The following is a 12,659-nucleotide window of genomic DNA, read 5'->3' on the forward strand; positions in this document are numbered from 1 at the left end:
TGGGGCGTGGATAAAAGCTTTGCTAAAATCCATGTAGACTACATCAAATGCGGTACCCTCATCGACCCTCCTTGTTACCTCCTCAAAAAATTCAATCAAGTTAGTCAGACACAACCTTCCCTTAACAAATCCATGCTGACTGTCCTTGATTAGTCAGTGCCTTTCTAAATGACGATTTATGCTGTCCCTCAGAATTGATTTCAATAATTTGCCCACCACTGAGGTTAGGCCGACTGGCCTATCATTACTCGGCCTATCTCTTTCTCCCTTTTTAAACAATGGTACAACGTTAGCAGTCCTCCAATCCTCCAGCACCAGCCTGTATCCAGGGAGGATTGGAAAATGATGGTCAGAGCCTCTGCTATTTCCTCCCTGGTTTCTCTTAACAGCCTATAGAATCATAGAAGTTTACAACATGGAAACAGGCCCTTCGGCCCAACATGTCCATGTCGCCCAGTTTATACCACTAAGCTAGTCCCAATTGCCTGCACTTGGCCCATATCCCTCTATACCCATCTTACCCTGGGATACATTTCATTCGGGCCTGGCGATTTATCTACTTTCAAAGATGCTAAACCCCTTAATACTTCCTCTCTCACTATGTTTATCCCATCCAATATTTCACACTCCTCCTCCTTAACTACAATCTCTGTATCGTTCTCCCGCTTTTGTGAAGACAGACCAAAGTATTCATTAAGAACCACACCCACATCTTCCGCCTCCACACACAGTTTACCGTTCTGGTCTCTAATAGGCCCTACTCTTTCCTTAGTTATCCTCTTGCTCTTTAAGTATTTAGAAAACATTTTTGGGTTTTCCTTAATTTTACTTGCCGGTATTTTTTCATGCTCTCTCTTTGCTTTCCTAATTTCCTTTTTAATTTCACCCCTGCACTTTCTATACTCCTCTAGGCTTTCTGCAGTATTGAGCTCTCAGTGTCTGACATAAGCTTCCCTTTTTTTGCCTTATCTTACCCTGCATGTTCCTTGTCATCCAGGGGGCTTTAGATTTGGCAGTCCCTCCCTCTTTCTTTGTGGGAACATGTTTACTCTGAACCCCTTGAATCTCCCCCTTGAATGCCTCCCACTGCTCTGACACTGATTTACCTTCAAGTAGCTGTTTCCAGTCCACTTTTGCTAAATCACTTCTCAGCTTAGTAAAATTGGCCTTTCCCCAATTGAGAACTTTTACTCCTGTTCTATCTTTGTCCTTTTCCATAACTATGCTAAATCTAACTGAATTATGATCACTACCTGCTCTCCCACTGATACTCCTTCCACCTGCCCAGCTTCATTCCCTAAAACTAAGTCCAGAATTGTCCCCTCTCTTGTTGGGCTTGCTATATACTGGCTTAAAAAGTTCTTCTGCATGCATCTTAAGAATTCTGCACCTTCTATACCCTTCACACTGTTTGTATCCCAGTTAATATTAGGGTAGTTGAAATCCCCGACTATTACTGCCCTATTGTTTTTGCACTTCTCAGAAATTTGCCTACATATTTGCTCTTCTATCTCCCTCTGACTGGGGGTCTATAGTACACTCCCAGTAGTGCGACTGCCCCTTTTTTGTTCTTTAGCTCAACCCATAAGGCCTCATTTGATGATCCTTCTAACACATCATCCCTCCTCACAGCTGTAACTGTTTCTTTAACCGATATTGCCACCCCCCCTCCTTTTTTATCCCCTCTCTATCTCGTCTGAAAACCCTGTAACCAGGAACGTTGAGCTGCCATTCCTGCCCCTCTTTAAGCCATGTTTCAGTAATAACTAAAATATCGTACTTCCACGTGTCTATCTGTGCCCTCAGCTCATCTGCCTTATTCACTAGACTCCTTGCATTGAGGTATACACCATTAAACACTGCCAAACTCCTTTGTTGTCTAGTTTCTAACCTTTGTTTCCTCTGCCATCCAAACCCATTTACTAATTTCCATTTCCTTCCATTTCCAGCTCTGTTTCTCTCCCTCCTGAATCTACACTCAGGTTCCCATCCCCGCCAAGCTAGTTTAAACCCTCCCCAACAGCACGAGCAAACCTCCCCGCGAGGATATTGGTCCTGGCCCTGTTGAGGTGCAACTCGTCCGGCTTGTACCGGTCCCACCTCCCCCAGAACCAGTCCCAGTGCTCAGGAATATAAAGCCCTCCCTCCTGCACCATCTCTCCAGCCACGTATTCATCTTCTCTCCCCTCCTATTTCTATTCTCACTAGCGCGTGGCACTGGGAGTAATCCGGGGATTACTACCTTTGAGGTCCTGCTTATTAATTTCTTTCCGAGCTCCTTAAAATCTACCTGCAGGACCTCATCCCTCTTTCTACCTATGTCGTTGACCTCGATATGGACCACGGCCTCTGGCTGTTCACCCTCTCCCCTCAGAATGTTTTGCAGCCACTCAGTGACATCCTTGACCCTGGCGCCAGGGAGGCAACATACAATCACATCTGTGGCTGCAGAATCGCCTGTCTGTTCCCCTAACTATAGAATCCTCTATCACTATTGCTGTCCGACCTGTCTCCTCCTCCTCTTTACAGCTGAGCCACCCATGATGCTCTGGTCTTGGCTCTGGCTGCACTCCCCAGGGGAACCCTCTCCCCCACCAGTACTCAGAACTGAATACTGGTTAGAGAGTGAGATACCCTCAGAGGACTCCTGCACTATCTGCCTGGTCCTCCTTGTCTGTCTGGCGGTCACCCAGTCCCCCTCTGCCTGCACTCCCATAATCTGTGGGGTGACCACCTCCTGAAACGTGCTATCCACGAAACTCTCAGCCTCAGGGATGCCCTGCAGTGATTCCAGCTGTTGCTCAATCTCCGAACCCAGAGCTCGAGCTCCTCCAGCTGACGACACTTCCTGCACCTGTGCTTGTCCAGGACACGGGAAGCATCCTGGAGTTCCCACATAGCACCGGCTGTGTATTCCACAGGACTGAGCTGCCCTGCCATGCCTTGATTTATTATATTATTAACTAAACTTAAGAGAAATAAACTTAAAAACTTCAAAAAAAACACTCACCAGAAAAAAACTAGAGGGAGCTTAACTCTGTATCTAAACCATGCTGTCCCTGATCTGGGAGTCTACAATGGGATGGTGTAGAGGGAGCTTTACTTTGTATATAACCTGTGATGTATCTGCCCTGGGTGTGTTTGATGGGAAAGTGTGGATGGAGCTTTATTCTGTATCTAACCCATGCTGTCCCTGCCCTGGGAGTGTTTGCTGTGACACTGTATAGAATCATAGAAAGGTTACAACACAAAAGGAGGCCATTCGGCCCATCAAGTCCGTGCTGGCTCTCTGCAAGAGCAATCCAGCTAGTCCCACTCCCCTGCCCTATCCCCATAGCCCTGCAAATTTTTTCCCTTCAAGTACTTATCCAATTCCCTTTTGAAGGCCATGATTGAATCTGCCTCCACTGCCCCCTCGGGCAGTGCATTCCAGATCCTAACCACTCGCTGCATAAAAAGTTTTTCCTCATATCACCTTTAGTTCTTTTGCTAATCACCTTAAATCTATGTCCTCTGATTCTTGACCCTTCTGCCAATGGGAACAGTTTCTCTCTATCTACTCTGTCTAGACCCTTCATGATTTTGAATACCTCTATCAAATCTCCTCTGCTCTAAGGAGAACAGCCCCAGGTTCTCCAGTCTCTCCACGTAACTGAAGTTCCTCATCCCTGGAATCATTCTAGTAAATCTTTTCTAAGGCCTTGACATCCTCCCTAAAGTGCGGTGCCCAAAATTGGACACAATACTCTAGTTGTGGCCGAACCAGTGTTTTATAAAGGTTCATCATGACTTCCTTGCTTTTGTACTCTATGCTTCTATTTATAAAGCCCAGGATCCCGTATGCCTTTTTAACCGCTTTCTCAACCTGCTGTGCCACCTTCATCTGCCACGTGTCCGTCCATTCCACCAGCCTCTTGAAGTCAATCCCTATGCGTCCACCACTAGAGGGAGCTTTACTCTGTATCTAACCCGTGCTGTACCTGCCGTGGGAGTGTTTGATGGGACAGTGTACCATAAGACTATAAGAGATAGGAGCAGGAGTAGGCCACTCGGCCCCTCGAGCCTGCTCCACCATTCAATGAGATCGTGGCTGATCTGATTTTTTTACCTCAACTCCACTTTCCCGCCTTTTCCCCATATCCTTTGACTCCCTTGCTGATCAAAAATTTGTCTAACTCAGCCTTGAGTGTATTCAATGACTCAGCCTCCACAGCTTTTTGGGGTAAAGAATTCCTAAGATTCACGACCCTCTGGGAGAAGAAATTCCTCCTCATTTCCGTCTTCAACGGGCGACCCCTTATTCTGAGAATATGCCCCCTAGTTTTAGATTCCCCCATGAAAGGTAACATCCTCTCAACATCTACCCTATCGAGTCCCCTCAGAATCTTGTATGTTTTAATAAGATCTCCTCTCATTCTTCTAAACTCCAATGAATATAGACCCAACCTGTTCAATCTTTCCTCATAAGACATACCCGGAATTAACCTAGTGAACCTTCTCTGAACTGCCTCCAATGCAAGTATGTCCACCAGAACTGTACACAGTACTCCAGGTGTGGTCTCACCAGCACCCTGTACAGTTGTAGCATGACTTCTTGCTTTTATACTCCATCCTCCTAGAAATAAAGGCCAATATTCCGTTTGCCTTCCGGATTACCTGCTGCACCTGATTGTTGACTTTTTGTGTTACATGTATGAGGACACCCAGATCCCTCTGTACCGCAGCATTTTGTAGTATTTCTCCATTCAAATAATATTTTGCTTTTTTATTTTTCCTCCCAAAGTGGATGACTTCACATTTTCCCACATTATATTCCTTCTGCCAAATTTTTGCCCATTCGCTTATCCTGTCAATATCCCTTTGCAGACACTTTGTGTCCTCATTGCAACTTGCTTTTCCACCTATCTTTGTATCATCAGCAAATTTGGCCACAAGACACTCTGTTCCTTCATCCAAGTCATTGATATATATTGTAAATAGTTGAGGCCCCAGCACTGAGCCCTGCGGCACCCCACTAGTTACAGATTGCCATTTTGAAAATGACCCTTTTATCCCGACTCTTTGTTTTCTGTTAGTTAGCCAATCCTCTACCCATGCCAGTATATTACCCCCAACACCATGAGCTCTTATCTTGTGCAGTAATCTTTTATGTGGCACCTTATCGAATGCCTTTTGGAAATCCAAATATACTGCATCCATTGGTTCCCCTTTATCCACCCTGCCCATTACTTCCTCAAAGAACTCTAATAAATTTGTCAGACACGATTTCCCCTTCATAAAACCATGTTGACTCTCCTTGATTGTATTATGAGTCTCCAAATGTCCTGCTACTACTTCCTTAATAATGGATTCTAGCATTTTCCCAATGACAGATGTTAGGCTAACTGGTCTATAGTTACCTGCTTTCTGTCTCACTCCCTTCTTGAATAGGGGTGTTACGTTTGCGGTTTTCCAATCCGCTGGGACCTTTCCAGAATCTGGTGAATTCTGGAAGATTACAACCAATGCATCCACTATCTCTGTAGCCACTTCCTTTAAGACCCTCGGATGCAAGCCATCAGGTCCAGGGGACTTGTCAGCCTTTAGACCCATTAGTTTACCTTGTACTTTTTCTCTAGTGATAGTGATTGTTTTTAATTCCTCCCTCCCCTTTGCCCCTTGATTTTCTACTATTATTGGTATGTTATTAGTGTCTTCTACTGAAGACAGATACAAAATATCCGTTCAATTCCTCTGCCATTTCCTTGTTTTCCATTATTATTTCCCCAGTCTCATCCTTTACGGGACCAATGTTTACTTTAGCTACCCTCTTCCTTTTTATATACTTGTAGAAGCTTTTACTGTCAGTTTATATATTTCTTGCTGGTTTACTCTCATAATTTATTTTCTCCCTCTTTATTATTCTTTTAGTCATCCTTTGATGGTTTTCAAAGTTTACTCAATCTTCGGGCTTACCAGTAATCTTTACTATGCTTTTTCTTTCAACCTGATATAATCCTTGAGCTTTACTCTGTATCTAACCCATGCTGTACCTGCCCTGGGAGTGTTTGATGGGACAGTGTAGAGGGAGCTTTACTCTGTATCTAACCAGTGCTGTACCTGCCCCGGGAGTGTTTGATGGGACAGTGTAGAGGGAGCTTTACTGTGTATCTAACCCGTGCAGTACCTGCCCTGGGAGTGTTTGATGGGACAGTGTAGAGGGAGCTTTACTCTGTATCTAACCCGTGCTGTACCTGCCCTGGGAGTGTTTGATGGGACAGTGTAGAGGGAGCTTTACTCTGTATCTAACCCGTGCTGTACCTGCCCTGGGAGTGTTTGATGGGACAGTGTAGAGGGAGCTTTACTCTGTATCTAACCCGTGCTGTACCTGCCCTGGGAGTGTTTGATGGGACAGCGTAGAGGGAGCTTTACTCTGTATCTAACCCGTGCTGTACCTGCCCCGGGAGTGTTTGATGGGACAGTGTAGAGGGAGCTTTACTCTGTATCTAACCCGTGCTGTACCTGCCCTGGGAGTGTTTGATGGGACAGCGTAGAGGGAGCTTTACTCTGTATCTAACCCGTGCTGTACCTGCTCTGGGAGTGTTTGATGGGACAGTGTAGAGGGAGCTTTACTCTGTATTTCTTTCCTCCTTGTAACAGAGAGCTCCGTGCCCTGCACCCCTTACACGTACACTTGCAAGAATCATCTCTGCATCCAAAAGAAGAATCCGGAGTGTGATGGAACCCGGGATTGTGCAGACGGTTCTGATGAGCAGAATTGCAGTAAGTGTTCGTTATGTTGCATCTCAGCCAATCAGTGTTCAATGTTCCTTAATATTGGGGGTTCACTCAAATCCATCACTCTCTCCACTGGGGGTTCACACACGATCTGTACCAGGCCTGATCCCGATATAGGGATCTGTCTGTGAAAGGGATGGGGAGTTGGATGGGGTCCAGTGTGTGTGTGAAGGGTGGGGAGTTGGGTGGGGTCCAGTGTGTGTGTGAAGGGTGGGGAGTTGGATGGGGTCCAGTGTGTGTGTGAAGGGTGGGGAGTTGGGTGGGGTCCAGTGTCTGTGTGAAGGGTGGGGAGTTGGATGGGGTCCAGTGTGTGTGTGAAGGGTGGGGAGTTGGATGGGGAGTTGGATGGGGTCCAGTGTCTGTGTGAACTGAGGCAGGGGATTGAATGTGGGAGAGTGAATGAGGTATTGTCTGAGAAAGTGCCTGGATTATCTGTTGAAAATCCAAGTGTCACTTTATTTTTACTTTTTTAAGAATTAATGATTCTGAAATATAAAGGTGCTCAAATTTAACCAGCATGTAACACTTTTTCAGTAAAATCTGAAATTTTCCGTTGTCTTGAAGTGAATAATTGTTGACTGCACGGACTGTGAGAGAGAGGGCCCGAAGATCAGCCTACTCCTGAGCTGGGACAGGGGCCGGCATTTCATAGAAAATTACGGCACAGAAGGAGGCCATTCGGTCCATCGTGTCTGTGCCAGCCGCAAAAGAGCCACCCAGCCTAATCCCACTTTCCAGCACTTGGTCCGTAGCCCTGTAGGTCACGGCTCTTCAGGTGCACATCCAGGTACTTTTTAAATGAGTTGAGGGTTTCTGCCTCTCCCACCCTCTCAGGCAGTGAGTTCCAGACCCCCACCACCCTCTGGGTGAAAACATTTCTCCTCAGCTCCCCTCTAATCCTTCTACCAATCACTTTAAATCTATGCCCCTGGTTATTGACCTCTCTGCTAAGGGAAATAGGTCCTTCCTATCCACTCTATCTAGGCCCCTCATAATTTTATGCACCTCAATTAAATCTCCCCTCAGCCTCTTCTGTTCCAATGAAAACAACCCCAGCCTATCCAATCTTTGCTCATAGCTGAAATTCTCCAGTCCTGGCAACATCCTCGTAAATCTCATCTGTACCCTCTCCAGTGCAATCACATCTTTCCTGTAATGTGGTGACCAGAACTGTGTGCAGTACTCAAGCTGTGGCCTAACTAGTGTTTTATACAGTTCGAGCATAATCTCCCTGCTCTTAAATTCCCGTATGGGGTACGGTAGCATAGTGGTTATGTTACTGGACTAGTAATCCAGAGGCCTGTACGAATAATCCGGAGTTCAAATTCCGCCACGGCAACTGGGGAATTTAAATTCAATTAATTAAATCTGGAATTAAAAAATATCTCGTATCAGTAATGGTGGCCATGAAACTACTGGATTGTCGTTAAAAACCCATCTGGTTCACTAATGTCCTTTAGGGAAGGAAACCTACCGTCCTTACCCGGTCTGGCCTGTATGTGACTCCAGACCCACAGCAATTTGATTGATTCTTAATCGTCCTAGCAAGCCACTCAGTTGTAAAATTGCGCTTAAAAAAAAAAGTCATCATAAGAATAAAACCGGACAGACCACCCTGCATCAGACCACTAGGCACCAGACACAACAAAGGCAAACCAAGCCCAGTCGACCTGCAAAGTCCTCCTCACAAACATCTGGGGACTTGTGCCAAAATTGGGAGAGCTGTCCCACAGACTAGTCAAGCAACAGCCTGACATAGCCATACTCACAGAATCATACCTTTCAGCCAACGTCCCAGACTCTTCCATCACCATCTCTGGGTATGTCCTGTCCCACCGGCAGGACAGACCCACCAGAGGTGGCGGTACAGTGATATACAGTCAGGAGGGAGTGGCCCTGGGAGTCCTCAACATCGACTCTGGACCCCATGAAATCTCATGGCATCAGGTCAAAAATGGGCAAGGAAACCTCCTGCTGATTACCACCTACCGCCCTCCCTCAGCTGATGAATCAGTCCTCCTCCATGTTGAGCACCACTTGGAGGAAGCACTGAGGGTAGCAAGGGCACAGAATGTACTCTGGGTGGGGAACTTCAACGTCCATCACCAAGAGTGGCTCGGTAGCACCACTACTGACCGAGCTGGCCGAGTCCTAAAGGACATAGCTGCCAGACTGGACCTGTGGCAGGTGGTGAGAGAACCAACACAAGGGAAAAACCTACTTGACCTCGTCCTCACCAATCTACCTGTCGCAGATGCATCTGTCCATGACAGTATTGGTAGGAGTGACCACCGCAGAGTCCTCGTGGAGATGAAGTCTCATCTTCGCACTGAGGACACCATCCAACGTGTTGTGTAGCACTACCACCGTGCTAAATAGGATAGATTCAGAACAGATCCAGCAGCTCAAAACTGGGCATCCATGAGGCACTGTGGGCCATCATCAGCAGCAGATTTGTATTCCAGCACAATCTGTAACCTCATGGCCCGGCATATTCCTCACTCTACCATGACCAACAAGCCAGGGGATCAACCCTGGTTTAATGAGGAGTGCAGAAGAGCATGCCAGGAGCAGCACCAGGCGTACCTAGAAATGAGGTGCCAACCTGGTGAAGCTACAACACAGGACTACATGCATGCTAAACAGCGGAAGCAACATGCTATAGACAGAGCTAAGTGATTCCACAACCAACGGATCAGATCAAAGCTCTGCAGTCCTGCCACATCCAGTCGTGAATGGTGGTGGACAATTAAACAACTAACGGGAGGAGGAGGCTCTGTAAACATCCCCATCCTCAATGATGGCGGAGTCCAGCACGTGAATGCAAAAGACAAGGCTGAAGCGTTTGCAACCATCTTCAGCCAGAAGTGCTGAGTGGATGATCCATCCATGCCTCCTCCCAATATTCCCACCATCACATAAGCCAGTCTTCAGCCAATCCGATTCACTCCATGTGATATCAAGAAACGGCTGAGTGCATTGGATACAGCAAAGGCTATGGGCCCCGACAACATCCCGGCTGTAGTGCTGAAGTCATGTGCTCCAGAACTAGCTGCGCCTCTAGCCAAGCTGTTCCAGTACAGCTACAACACTGGCATCCACCCGACAATGTGGAAAATTGCCCAGGTATGTCCTGTCCACAAAAAGCAGGACAAATCCAATCCGGCCAATTGCCGCCCCATCAGTCTACTCTCAATCATCAGCAAAGTGATGGAAGGTGTCGACGACAGCGCTATCAAGCAGCACTTACTCACCAATGACCTGCTCACCGATGCTTAGTTTGGGTTCCGCCAGGACCACTCGGCTCCAGACCTCATTACAGCCTTAGTCCAAACATGGACAAAAGAGCTGAATTCCAGCAGTGAGGTGAGAGTGACTGCCCTTGACATCAAGGCAGCATTTGACCGAGTGTGGCACTAAGGAGACCTAGTAAAATTGAAGTCAATGGGAATCAGGGGGAAAACTCTCCAGTGGCTGGAGTCATATCCAGCACAAAGGAAGATGGTAGTGGTTGTTGGAGGCCAATCATCTCAGCCCCAGGACATTGCTGCAGGAGTTCCTTAGGGCAGTGTCCTCGGCCCAACCATCTTCAGCTGCTTCATCAATGACATTCCCTCCATCATAAGGTCAGAAATGGGGATGTTCACTGATGATTGCACAGTGTTCAGTTCCATTCATAACCCCTCAGATAATGAAGCAGTCCGAGCCTGCATGCAGCAAGACCGGGACAACATCCAGGCTTGGGCTGATAAGTGGAAAGTAACATTCGCGCCAGATAAGTGCCAGGCAATGACCATCTCCAACAAGAGAGAGTCTAACCACCTCCCCTTGACACTCAACGGCATTACCATCGCCGAATCCCCCACAATCAACATCCTGGGGGTCACCATTGACCAGAAACTTAACTGGACCAGCCACATAAATACTGTGGCTACAAGAGCAGGTCAGAGGTTGGGTATTCTGCAGTGAGTGACTCACCTCCTGACTCCCCAAAGCCTTTCCACCATCTACAAGGCACAAGTCAGGAGTGTGATGGAATACTCTCCACTTGCCTGGATGAGTGCAGCTCCAACAACACTCAAGAAGCTCGACACCATCCAGGACAAAGCAGCCCGCTTGATTGGCACCCCATCCACCACTCTGAACATTCACTCCCTTCACCACCGGCGCACTGTGGCTGCAGTGTGTACCATCCACAGGATGCACTGCAGCAACTCGCCAAGGCTTCTTCGACAGCACCTCCCAAACCCATGACCTCTACCACCTGGAAGGACAAGAGCAGCAGGCACATGGGAACAACACCACCTGCACGTTCCCCTCTAAGTCACACACCATCCCGACTTGGAAATATATCGCCGTTCCTTCATCGTCACTGGGTCAAAATCCTGGAACTCCCTTCCTAACAGCACCGTGGGAGAACCTTCACCATAAGAACATAAGAACATAAGAAATTGGAGCAGGAGTAGGCCAATCGGCCCCTCGAGCCTGCTCCGCCATTCAATAAGATCATGGCTGATCTGATCCCAACCACAAATCTAAAGAACACAAGAAGTCGGAGCAGGACCCGGCCACATAGCCCCTGGGCCCTCTCCGCCACCCACAGGGCATTGACCGATCCGAACTCAGCTTCATGTCCAATTTCCTGCCCGCTCCCCATAACCCCTAATTCCCTTTACTTCTAGGAAACTGTCTATTTCTGTTTTAAATTTATCTAATGATGTAGCTTCCACAGCTTCCTGGGGCAGCATATTCCACAGACCTACCACCCTCTGAGTGAAGAAGTTTCTCCTCATCTCAGTTTTGAAAGAGCAGCCTCTTATTCTAAGATTATGCCCCCTAGTTCTAGTTTCACCCATCTTTGGGAACATCCTTACTGCATCCACCCGATCAAGACCCTTCACAATCTTATATGTTTCAATAAGATCGCCTCTCATTCTTCTGAACTCCAATGAGTAGAGTCCCAATCTACTCAACCTCTCCTCATATGTCCGCCCCCTCATCCCCGGGATTAACCGAGTGAACCTTCTTTGTACTGCCTCGAGAGCAAGTATGTCTTTTCTTAAGTATGGAGACCAAAACTGTATGCAGTATTCCAGGTGCGGTCTCACCAATACCTTATATAACTGCAGCAATACCTCCTTGTTTTTATATTCTATCCCCCTAGCAATAAAAGCCAACATTCCGTTGGCTTTCTTGATCACCTGCTGCACCTGCATACCAACTTTTTGATTTCTTGCACTATGACCCCCAGATCCCTTTGTACTGCAGTACTTTCCAGTCTCTCGCCATTAAGAAAATAACTTGCTCTCTGATTTTTCCTGCCAAAGTGCATAACCTCACATTTTCCAATATTATATTGCATCTGCCAAATCTCCGCCCACTCACCCAGCCTGTCTATATCCCCTTGCAGGTTTTTTATGTCCTCCTCACTCTCTACTTTCCCTCCCATCTTTGTATCATCTGCAAATTTTGATATGTTGCACTCGGTCCTTTCCTCCAAATCGTTAATATAGATTGTAAAGAGTTGGGACCCAGCACCGACCCCTGTGGAACACCACTGGTTACTGGTTGCCAGTCCGAAATGAACCATTTATCCCAACTCTCTGCTTCCTGTTTGATAACCAATCCTCCACCCATGCCAGAATATTACCCCCAATCCCGTGATTTTTATCTTAAGTAATAATCTTTTATGTGGCACCTTGTCGAATGCCTTCTGGAAGTCTAAATACACTACCACACGGACTGCAGCGGTTCAAGAAGGCGGCTCACCACCACCTTCTCAAGGGCAATTAGGGCCAGTGACGCCCACATCCCATGAAGAAATAAAAAAAAATGCCTTTTTAACCACCTTATCCACCTGTCCTGCTACCTTCAGGGATCTA

General features: G+C 47.0%; 1 protein-coding gene across 1 annotated transcript in view; it reads left to right on the forward strand.

Moving 5' to 3' along the window:
• LOC137301353 (suppressor of tumorigenicity 14 protein homolog) overlaps positions 1-12,659 on the forward strand; it is a 92,325-nt gene that overhangs the window by 70,240 nt on the left and 9,426 nt on the right. Inside the window, exon 15 of the mRNA XM_067970796.1 lies at positions 6,640-6,762. Within this exon, the coding sequence (XP_067826897.1) occupies positions 6,640-6,762 (123 nt within the window). The remainder of the gene's footprint in view (positions 1-6,639; positions 6,763-12,659) is intronic.

Source organism: Heptranchias perlo, chromosome 33 (assembly GCF_035084215.1).
Source record: "Heptranchias perlo isolate sHepPer1 chromosome 33, sHepPer1.hap1, whole genome shotgun sequence".
NCBI lineage: Eukaryota > Metazoa > Chordata > Chondrichthyes > Hexanchiformes > Hexanchidae > Heptranchias > Heptranchias perlo.